The sequence below is a fragment of the Arachis ipaensis genome, chromosome B5 (genome assembly GCF_059453495.1).
Source record: "Arachis ipaensis isolate K30076 ecotype BB chromosome B5, ASM5945349v1, whole genome shotgun sequence".
Lineage (NCBI taxonomy): Eukaryota > Viridiplantae > Streptophyta > Magnoliopsida > Fabales > Fabaceae > Arachis > Arachis ipaensis.
Window position 1 is genome coordinate 119,727,789 of NC_142440.1, and position 11,907 is coordinate 119,739,695.

Here is an 11,907-nt window from a genome sequence, read left to right on the forward strand (position 1 = left end):
TTCTTGAAGGCAATGTTACAAGTACTTGGTATGCACAAATGTTAAGCATGATCACTTCAAAACCAAGTAACAAATTATAACCTCAACAATTCAACAATGAATATTAACAAAAATGATGCTAAAATAACATCCTATAGTAATCAGCAGCAATTAATACACTACAAGAAAAACACCCATTCAGGTACACTTAAAAAGTGTAGCCAAAAGTAAAAAAAATGATGCCTTAGGCTACGGCTACGCTTTCTAGGCTACGGCTACGCTTTTTATGGTGATTCCTATTCGGCCGTTGCCTATTCTCAAAGGCTACGCTTTTCTGCACCAAGGGCTACGCTTTTGGCATTTGGGAATAGGGTACGCTTTTTAAGTGATGCTGTCCAAGACCAAAGGCTACGCTTTTCAGCTTCTATTTTTGCCAGAATAGGCTACCCTTTTCAACGCTACTGCATCACCTGTAAAGCGTAGGCACATTGTATACCATGGCTACATTTTATAAGTGTAGCCTTAGGTCCCTCATTGTTTTTTTTTTAATTTTCTCTCTCTCTCTCTCTCTCTCTCTCTCTATATATATATATATATATATATATATATATATATATATATATATAATATTCTAATAATTTTTTGTACAATATAATATTTAATAATATGATTACATATATAATTCTGTATTTTTAATTAAATGAGTTAAATCTTATAAAATAAAAATAAATACACAATTATACTAAATTAAAAAATATTCTAGCAAAGCATAGTAAATACATTCTAAAGATTCACAAGCATTATAATGATATAGTATATTAGTACATAAAACAATAGATCCAACTATCCAATTGAACAATCATTCAACAATAGAAAAAAAATGAAACATGTCTAAAGTCTAAACTACTAATTTTCATGTATCAATGAATATAAAGAGGATTACAAATTAAGTCTAAAATTAAAATAAATAAAAGAAAAGAGAATAAACAAAGACTTTAGTGCCCTTAGTACTAAGTTCCTATCAGTTATGTGTGCCTGAAAATCATTTGAACATACCCCACAAAGAAAGAGGATTTTTTTGTTGGAGCCACTTATGTTACCTGCTAGTGCCTTTACAAAGTGCTGAATAAATTCAGAGTGCCCTTCATAAGTGGCGGTAGTAATGACATTACCATCCACCACTGTTGCTAGTGTCTGGTTCAACCCAATGAGCACCAGAGGCAACCGGTGCTGGTTTAACAGGAGGAAAAGCGGTAAGCTTGTGATATTTAGCTACACCTGCAGCCGCCAGAATCAACTGTCCGAGGCAAATGGAAGCAAGTGCTTTTCCAGAACTAAAAAGCTTGATCACCAGTGCCACAAGAGGATCATGAGCAAGATACTCTGGCGCTCTTCCACCCAGTAACATCACCCTGTCATAGTTTGCAGCATCAATTGAAGTCTGGTGGGAAGATATGCATATAGAAAAATTAGGAATAAGGTAGAAAAACTAAAGCAAAAGTGTCAATGCACATTGGTTATCTCTATAAAGCAATTAAATAAATCAGTGTAGATCAATTAAATAAGTGCCGTATCTGAAATAATGAACACGCCATAAACTAAAGGTACAGTTCTGATCAAGCCCAGAAAAATATAAGTTAATAACAAGAAATTAGCCTTATTAACCAAAGATGGAAGTTCAGAAGAAACAGAATAAAAGTCTGCATATATATCAGCAGGTAGGAATATTCACAAAGATCACAATAAAAGTCTGCATATATATCAAAGCTGCAACTGAACTGAGAGATACCACTTCAAAGTGATTTCAAATTCAGAAGCAATAATATTCACAAAAGAGAAAAGTACACTCATGCCACTCAAAACAAATTGCCGTCAATCAGAAATTCAATATTCTTCCTTTAATCTTCTTTTGAATGATTTTCAATGGTTATAGCCTCCTCAACAAAAAGGATAAAAAAGATCTCCCTTCTCCACAAGTTCAGATCAAATGCAGATTGACTGAATTGTATTCAGAATAATTCTTCCATCAGACAAAGTACCTTGAAGGATGATTTTGTATTGATGAGACAGCAGAAGGGAAGTTACCAACAAATTTTACTCGATCACCTGCAAATTATTTAAGCCTCATGTTAACCTTTAGGTGCTATGCAATATGTACAATAGGAAGTAAATTTGGAGATAGTTGCTCAATTTTTAACAACAAAATAGCACACCTGTTTTAATAGTAGTGCCTTTTGATGAAGCAGTAGAAACCTCCTGCTTCAGCATAGCCTGAGAACTTATTGTGGATCCACCCACAATTTCAGCATCAACACTAGAAGCTGGTTTACTATGTTTTAAAGAAGCAGCATGTGTACTTCTCTTGGCCAACACAGATGGTCGTTCAGGCTTTGAACTTTCTTTAGCAGAATCAACTTCCTTTGATGGAGTTCCCTGAAATATCAATCACATAACAAAAACTATTATTATTCTGTTTATATTAACAGTGATTTAAGAAGAAATCATCTCAACAATACAAACAGATAATAAGAAGTAGCAAAAGAATATCTAAGAAAACGTACACCAGGTAGTGAAAGGGAATCCACAATTAGTAGCCTTGCACCAAAATGCTTTGCAAGTGCCTTGGCAAGAGTCTCCTGATATATATCCGAACCTACACAGGAATCGCTTAATGAGAGCACTTCTTGATTACAGAAAGGGGAAAACAAAGCATTAACAAGAATGAAGGAACTACCTGCAACTAAATAGAATAAGGCTAATAAGGCTAATTTCTTGTTTGGTTACTACTTCAACTGAGATAAAATCTGAATTTGAATTATATATCAGCAGAAAAACCACAAGAGAAGGACAGGTTAGAAAAGTCTATACTTGTTAACAATAATTTAGAAACAAGTTAATCAGATTTATATTTTGTAACTCATTAACATAGAGATATCTAACTGATTTGGATATCTAACAATAATATAGGATGAAATAATCACAAACAGCACAATATAATCACAATTAAGTCACAAAAGCACAAAGAACAACAGCACAGCAGCATATTTACAATTAATAATCACAAACAGCAGTAAGAGCTAATCAACAATCAATTAATCATTGAATGAAAAATTGAAAAATAAATCATTCAAGAATAATTCAAAGATCAATAACCCTTAGGAACAGAGCAAAAAACCGAACAATGTCATTACACTATTACAGTGAGCCACGAACAGAGCATGGACCTTCGAAGACGGCGAGCTGGCGACAAACACGATGAAGGACGACGCCGAAGAACTGCGAAACAGGACAAGAAAGCAAACATTAGCGAACGAGGGATTGAGGGACCTTGAGAACGACGAACCTAGTGGCGATCTTGAGCGCGACGAGCGACGACGGTGAGATTGATGGCGGCGTGGTGGAGGCTAGGGTTTTCACAACCTTACAAGGAAGAGCTGCGAGATGGATGAACGGCGGCAGAGCACGACTAAGAACGATGAGCAGACGAGTGAGACGGTGACAGTGGTGCACGATGAAGGAGGGCACAATGACGGGGAGATTGAAGAAGCGGCTAGGGTTTTGTTATTTGGTGCTCTGGTAGGAAAGAAGGAATGACGAAGATACAGTGCAGGGCTTCGATGATGAGAAGAAATAAAAGGAAACAAAAAAAATTCACTAAGTGTCCTATACATGTGTATTTGGCATTTTTACATTAGGCAGCGTTTTTAAAGCCTACCCAAAACTTAACAAATATGCTACTCTTTAAAAGCGTTTCTTTTGGTATGAAAATTGTATTTATAGATATTAACATAAGGCTACGCTTTATAAGTGATTTCTATAATACCTAAGGCAACGCTTTTTAAATGATGCCGCATTTGTGTATTCTTTTCTCTTATAAAAAGGCAACACAGAGAAAAGCGTAGCCTATTCTATGAATAGGCTACGCTTTTCAAATGTAGCTTAAAAAAAGTGTGGCTGAATGGGTATTTTTCTTGTAGTGATAGCAAATAAATCAATCATCCAACACTTATCACTTAAAACAAAAATTAAGCTAACTAACTAACTAACTAACTAACTACTAACAACTAAAAAACTAAGGAAAATAATGGTAGATGGTGAATGATGGTGATGGATGATTGAAAGAAGAGAAGAAAAGAAATATGTGAGACAGGACAGGGGGTCACGCGTACGCGTGCATGCCAGAAATAGGGTGCGACGCCTATGCATGGGTCACGCGTAGGTGTGAGAGGAGAAAAAAGGGTATGAGGCGCACGCATCGTCGACGCACATGCGTGATGGGAGAGAAAAGAAGACGACGCATACGCGTACGCGCGGGGCAAAATTGTGCTAAACGCACAATTTCAACACCCTTTTAGCACAAGTCTCTGGTTTTTGTACTGCACCTGGAAATTTTTGGGGGTCACACGTACGCTTGGCTGAAGCGTACGCGTGGGAGGTTGGAAACTTGGGGTCACGCGTACGCATGGGTCATGCGTACGCGTGGTTGGGTGCTCTGTTTTTCAAAATTTTCCAAGTTCTAGCACCAAACCAAGTATTCCAAACATCCAAACAGCTACAAAAACACCATCAAACCTTATTTAACATACTAGACTCCCAAATAAACTCAACAAACTAAACTAAACATGAAATTAAACTAATTTACCAATATGTACAAAAGAGAAAAATGAAAAGAGTTTACCATGGTGGGGTGTCTCCCACCTAGCACTTTTATTTATTGTCCTTAAGTTGGACTTATGGGGAGCTCTAATCAAGGTGGCTTGTTCTTGAATTCATCCTTGAACTTCCACCAATGCTTGGTTTTCCAAAATGCTTCAAGATTCTCAATTAATTGCACCAAGCCTTGATGGAGTCCTTCACAAGCTCGGAGCTCCCAAAATTGATCCACATCTTGTAATTCGGGATCCCAAACCTTGTTTTCACACCCGTCTTCAAGTTGATCATCATAATTCCATCCGGGTGGTTTACCCTTGGAATTTTCATTTAGGCACCAAACTACCCTCCTAGACCCATTCAATTTAGCATGCCTCCACCCTTTGCATTTAATCCTCGAAGCCTCAACCATAATGAGCCTAAATTTACAACGCCAACCATTAAACATCCTTCTCTTACGCTTCATTCTATAAAGCACCCTAAGTTGGCCATCCGTTTCAAACAAACCAAATTCAAGTGGGATGATAAAGCTAAGGGATATAAGTTTTACCCACACAAATGAAGGATTGGATGGCGGCCTAGGTTGAGAAGTTTTCAATGATCTTGATAAAGCAATTTTCACTCCCGTCCATCCTCTTTGAAGGGCTTTCACCACTTGACAAGATGCTTCAAGCTCTACCTCTTGCCAAGTTTCCTCAAGTTCAAATGCTTCCTCATCAAATTTCTTCTAGCTCTTTCCCGTCACTCAAATCATACCTTTGGGGTTGAGTGAAATCTACCTCAACATCCACTTCAAATTCAATGGGGAAGGATTCATCAAGCTCAAAAGGATCATATGTTGATGCGGAATCATCATAGATAGGAGGACTTGTGCTTGTACCATTTCTTCCAATTCTTCAATCACAATATGTCTTGGAGGTTGTGCACTATCCTCCTTAACATCACCTTCAAACTCCATGGAAGAAGGCTCTACAACTTTAGAGTCCTCTTTGCATTCAACATCTCCTAAATATTCAACCACTTCTTTCAGTTCAATTGTCTAAACTTCCTCCTCTTCTCGTAATTCTTGCTTCAACTCCTCTTTTTCACCTTGAAGCTTTAAATTCACTCCCTCACTATGCTCTTTGGTTGAGCCTCCATATTCGTCAATGGGAGCGTCTTGATTGCATGAGCTTAGGTGGGAGGCCATGCAGTTAACGGCTTCTGCCAAGGTAGCAACCATGATTTCTATCTTCTTTAGCTCCTTTTGCTCCTCTTCTTGCTTTTGGATATAAGAGTTGATGTCTCTTTGTTGTTTTAGCATGAAGGTATGGAGAGCTTTATCCATTGGAAGAGGTGGCGGAAGAGAGGATTCATTATTTGGGAGAAAGGTATTGTAGTTGGAGGGTGGTTTATATTGGTGAAAGTCTTGAGGTGGTGTATAAGGAAATGGTGGTTCTTGGGAGTATTGGTGTTGGAATGGTGGTGGCTCTAGGTATGGTTCATATGGTTGTTGGTATGGTATACATGAGATAGGATCGTATGGAAGTGAATGGTGGAATGGGCCTTGTGAGTATGGTTGTTGATGAGCGGATATTTTATACGCTTTTTGACATCATTTTCATATAGTTTTAGCATATTTTGTTTAAGTTTTATTATGTTTTCATAGGTTTTGATGTAAAATTCATATTTTTGGATTCTACTATGAGTTGTTGTGTTTTATGGTGATTTTAGGTATTTTCTTGCTGAAATCTGAGAGTTTTGACAAAGTTCGATTCAGAGGCAAGGAAAGCGTAGCAGATGCTACCAGGATCTGACCTCCTTGCATTCAAGCAAGCATTTCTGGAGCTACAGATATCCAAATGGGGCGTTCTCAAGGTTATGGAAAGCTAACATCCAGGGCTTTTCCAAAATATATAATAGTCTATACTTGTCTTTGGAGATGATGGCCCAAAACTGGCGCTCAACGCCAGCCATCTACCCCCTTCCTGGCGTTGGATGCCCAAAAGGGAGCAGCTGGCGTCCATCGCCCAAAGGGGAGTCCAAAGGGGGCGTTCAACACCCAAGAGCCCTACTAGCACGTGGAGACACCCTTAGCTCAGCCCAAACACTCACCAAGTGGGCCCCGGAAGTGGATTTTCGCACTACAAGCCTAAGCCTATCATATTTCTGTAATCCTTAGTTATTATATTAGTATATATAGGAAAAGATCACCCTTGTTTTAGGATCTTCGACCACCATAGAACATTATTTCATATTTTCAAGTTTCATTGTACAGTATGAGCCACTAAATCTCCTAGGTTAAGGTTAGAAGCTCTGATAAACCCCTATTTTATGATTCATCTTGTGCTCAAATTGAGTGTTTTTATCAATTCTTCACCCACTTATTCATATGAATTGCATGGTTTTATTTTCCCTTCCTTATTTTATGATATATGTGAAAACATATTTCCTATGCTTTAAAAATATTAATTTTAATTATCCTTTATTACCATTCGATGTCGTGATATGTGTGTTAAGTATTTTCAGGCTACATAGGGCAGGAATGGCTTAGAAGACAGAAAGGAAACATACAAAATTGGAAGGAAAGCACAAAAATGGAGTTTTAAAGAGAAAGGCAGCGACGCGTACGCATGGACGACGCGGATGCGCGCCTAGCTCAAAATGAAAGCGACGCATACGCATGGATGACGCAGACGCGTGCCTTGAGCAGAACGCAGATGACGCGTACACGTGACTGACGCGTACGTGTGACAAGGAAAAACTCCAAATGACGCGACCGCATGACCCACGCGAACGCGTGACAGACGCCATGTGCAGAAAATTGCAGAAGTCGCCCCCAGCGATTTCTGGGCCCTTTTTCGGCCAAAATCCAAGCCAGAAACACAGAATATAAGCCAGAGAATGGAGGAATCAAAAGAGAGGGAATCGACAACATTCATTATTCATAACTTTAGGTTTTAGATGTAGCTTTTAGAGAGAGAGGCTCTCTCCTCTCTCTTAGATTTTTAGGATTAGGATTCCTTTTAGCTTATGGTTATTTCTTCAATCCAGGTTCAATGTTCCCAACTTTAATTTTATGTTCTCTTTTACTTTTAGATACTCTAATGATTTTATTTGCTAATTACTTATGTTGCCAAATTGGCTTATGAATCTTTCCATGTTAGATTTGAATATTCTATTTAATATAATTTGAGGTATTTCAGATTTATGATTGTTTTACTCTATTTATAATGCTTTCAATTTAAGTTAAGATTTATTCCCTTTTTGCTTTGGTTAAGTAATTGGTAACACTTGAGTTATCAGACTCATCCGTTGATTGAAAATTGGAAATCGCTGATTGATTTGGATCGCTTTAAAGCTAGTCTTTCCACAAGAGTTGACTAGGACTTGAGGATCAAATTGATTGGTCCACTTGACTTTCCTTTATTTAGTAAGGGTTAACTAAGTGGGAGCAATAACAATTCTCATCACACCTGATAAGGATAACTAGGATGAGATTTCCAGTTCTTATACCTTGCAAGAGATTTTTATAATTATTAATTTATTTTTCTTGTCATTTAAATTACTTGTTCCTTATTTCAAAAACTCAAAAATATACAAATTTCCATAACCAATAATAAATCATACTTCCCTGCAATTCCTTGAGAGACGACCCGAGGTTTAAATACTTTGGTTATAAATTTTATTGGGTTTTGTTACTTGTGACAACCAAACTTTTGTACGAAAGGAATTCTTGTCGGTCTAGAAGCTATACTTACAACGGGAATTTATTTGTGAAAATTCTAGATCGTGCGAGAGTTTCGTTCATCAAAATGGCACCGTTGCCAGGGAGTTGCAAACGTGTGCCTTATTATTGATTATTGTAAATATTTTATTTTGCTTGTTTAATTGCTTTTATTTTTGTTTTTAATTTTTATTAATTACTATGAGTTCTCACCCCCGTCGCTTTGAGTTTGGTTCCAATGTTGTTGCAAGGAATGGAAATTATAATAGGAACATGCATCATGGTCAAAACAATCAGAGATGGACAGAGCCACGAGGATCTGATCAACCCTTTAGACAACAACACCTTCCAAAGTATCATGGACGACGACCATTCCACAATGCATGTCGAGACAATAGTATTGGTGGACCCTTTCGTGACAACCAACACCCACCAAATTACTACAGTCAAGAGCCATTCCGAGGTGTATACCAAGATGATAGATATGGTGGACTCCTTGTAGTTACCAACAAGCCCCATCATACGCCTACAAGCCACCTCATCAACATAGCTATGAACCACCACACTCACAAGCCACCTACCAACACTCACCTCCATATGACCCTAACCCATATTCACCCCAGTTCCAATCCAATTACTCCCAAGAACCACCACTTCTCTATGCACTATGTCCATATCCATCGACTCAAGAATCACGGGAGCGTCTCAAGGAAACAGTGAAAAAATTTCATGCAACCCTTCACCAACTGGATCAAGCAATCAATCGATTACCTTCCCGACGTTCGAACACTCAAGGAACCCCCATGGCTTCATGTGAACAATCTAATGAAGAATGTAGCATGAAGGAGATACTAGAAACTCCAATGGACAGTAAGGAGCATGACTTTGTACTGGAACAAGTGGAGAAAGTTGAAATTATCGAAGAAGAAGAATTGGTTGAAGACTTAGGTGATGCTGAACCTCCATGGGAATCCAGAATTGTGGAGAATTTCGCCAAGGAATTCGCAATTGATGCTAAGGAGGATAGTGCACAGCCCCCAAAGCAGGTATCTTATGAAAAATTGGATGGAACAACTCAAGAAGCGAGTTTCTTTGATAATGATAATCACGAGTCAAGTTCTCCTAGTAATGAACTTGCATCCGCAAGTGAATTCTTTGAGACTGAAAAATCTTCCCCAAGTGAATACGAAGATGATGCGGAGGTAGAATTCTCTCAACCTCCAAATTATGACTTGAGTGATGAGGAGGATATCGAAGACTTTGATCAAGACGTGGTTACAGTTGAAGAAGTTTGCAAGAAAGTGGAAGAATTCACAGAAGAATACAAGGGAGTAGAGCTTGCAAAACCCCTGGAAACACCTTTTCCAAGGCCATTATCATCCAATACAAACTTCAAGTGGGTAAAATCCTTAGCCTTTATCTTTACATTTCCACTTGAATATGGTTTGTTTAAAACAGATGGCCAGCTTAGAGCTCTTTGCGGCTTTAAGAGTAAAAGAGAAATGGTTCGCACTCAGAGCTGGTATGCAAGATTCCATGAAGTTCCACACTTTAATTTGAGGTACAAGGATTGGCTTCGAGTTTAATTGCATGGGTCTCGGAAGATGTTTGGTCATCTTAGTGAGAATTCAAATCCCATACCGCCCGGCTAGAAAAATGTAGATCAAGACAAAGATGGTTACAAAAGTAATGTTTAGGATCCTGGAATCTATTCTGACATCTAGCACCCCGGGAGCCTGAAAACCTGTTTGAACTTACTCAAGGGTTTTACGTGCCTTGTTTGGGACCCCGGAGGCTGTTGGCATTCCAAACAGTGGTGGAGATTTTTGGATGAATTCAAGCACAAGCCACCATAACAGGGAGCTCAGCAAATGTCCAACTTAAGGACTTTAACCAAAAGTGCTAGGTGGGAGACAACCCACTATGGTATGATCATTTCTTTTTCACTTTTAATTTTATTTCGTTTTGTTTGTTTTTAAGTTTTATATTATTCTATTTTATTGAACCTGAAATTATTCGTAACATTCATATCGGCATTGCATTTTGCATCCTGCATAAAAAAAGAAAAAGAAGAGAGCACCCCACGCGTGTGCATGGGCCACGCATGGGCGTCGATTGCAAATCGACGTAACAATCCAACGCCCAAAAAGTTGGGCTGGAATCGTGCGGCTGTTGTGCGTTACGCACAAATTGATCTACTCGAACGCGTCAACGACGCGGTCGCGTCACTTTCACTTCACACACACCACGCGAAAGCGTGGGTGATGCGTACGCGTCGCATGAATATTATTGCCCCCTAAAAGGAAACAGAGAGTTGCGCCAAAACGACGCTGGAATTGTGCGTTTAGCATAATTCTGAGCGACGCGTATGCGTGCCCCACGCGTACGCGTCATTTTCATTACCCCTCAATGACGCGATCGCGTCAATGACGCGTTCGCGTCATTTCCCTTTTTGTCTCAATCACGCGATCGCGTGACCCACGCATTCACGTGGATTTGAATCCACTAACCCAACCCACGCGAAACCCTAACCCATTTCGCGTCACTTTCCCCCCAATCCCCCTCTGCACTCTCTCTTCTCCTCTTTCCAACCACCACCTTACCACCGCTCCACCCTCACCGAGCCGCAACGACCATCGCCGACCAGGACTGCCACCTCACCATCGCCAAAACCCCCTCCCTCCTCTTCTTCTCCCCTTCTTCCTCCCCCACTACTCTTCCCCCTCCACGACCCCTGCCCCGTCACCGAGCCGCCCAGCACCGTCGCTACCTCCCAGGACCTCCGGCCGACCACCAACCCCCATCACACTCACCCTCCTCGTCCCTTTCCTCTTCTTCTCCTAACCCTCCCCTATAACCCCCTTTCACCCCAAACCACCACACCGCCACCCTTCCCTGCCACCGAACCGCCGCCGTGACCGCCTCCCAGCACCACTGCGTCACCACCACCGCCATCTCTTTAATTCCATATTCCATACCTCTGCAAACCAGGTTCCGCCAAACGCCGATTCCGTTCCTAGTTTTTAGTTAATTCCGTAAATTTTTTTTCATATTATGTTCGAATTAGGATAGTTAGATATGCATGATCGTAGTGGATTTTAGGTGGTTAGGTAGCTAGGATGTGGTTAGTGGATTTAGGCCTGATAATTGCACCGTTCTTGTTAATTGTTTTATCTATTTCGCAATTTTGAATATGCTGTGATGATGATGTTGTTCATATGCTGCTCTTTACTATTCTTTGATGCAGATTGAGTTTGTTTATTCTGAATTCATGTGAATTACTATTTGTTACTCTTTCTTGCACTACCTTATTATCATATGAACTGTTTTTGCTGTTATTTATTACCTGGGAATATCCAATTTTTAGACGAAATGCTGCCCAAATTTTTTTCAGCATATTATTTCACTCAACTACCATTCATGAATTAGTTTTGGAAATTTCTAATTTTTCATTAAATGGTTTCAACCAAAACAATTCATGAATGCACAGGCTAGCTTTCTTATTCTTTCTAATTCCCTTATTCATTAAACAACATTATTGATGATTTCACTTTAATTTTGCATTTCTTTTC

General features: G+C 39.3%; 1 protein-coding gene across 1 annotated transcript; it reads right to left on the minus strand.

Annotated features, from left to right (window-relative positions):
* Positions 1–1,147: 1,147 nt before the first annotated feature.
* Positions 1,148–11,290, minus strand: LOC148565566 (uncharacterized). The gene is made up of 6 exons (XM_088487187.1): positions 11,106–11,290; positions 3,179–3,255; positions 2,541–2,632; positions 2,193–2,412; positions 2,019–2,085; positions 1,148–1,391 (listed from the first exon to the last, which is right to left on the minus strand). The coding sequence occupies exons 1-6, from the start codon at positions 11,288–11,290 to the stop codon at positions 1,148–1,150; spliced, it is 885 nt and encodes a 294-aa protein (XP_088343313.1).
* Positions 11,291–11,907: the final 617 nt, after the last annotated feature.

Bases quoted from the DNA above. Each gene is read 5' to 3' on its own strand.
- LOC148565566 (XM_088487187.1), bottom strand. From the start codon at position 11,290: ATGGCGGTGGTGGTGACGCAGTGGTGCTGGGAGGCGGTCACGGCGGCG. The intron at 2,413-2,540 runs GTACGTTTTCTT...TTGATATTTCAG, and splicing joins ATTCCCTTTCACTACCTGGT to GGAACTCCATCAAAGGAAGT. The intron at 1,392-2,018 runs GTACTTTGTCTG...AAACTATGACAG, and splicing joins ATACAAAATCATCCTTCAAG to GGTGATGTTACTGGGTGGAA.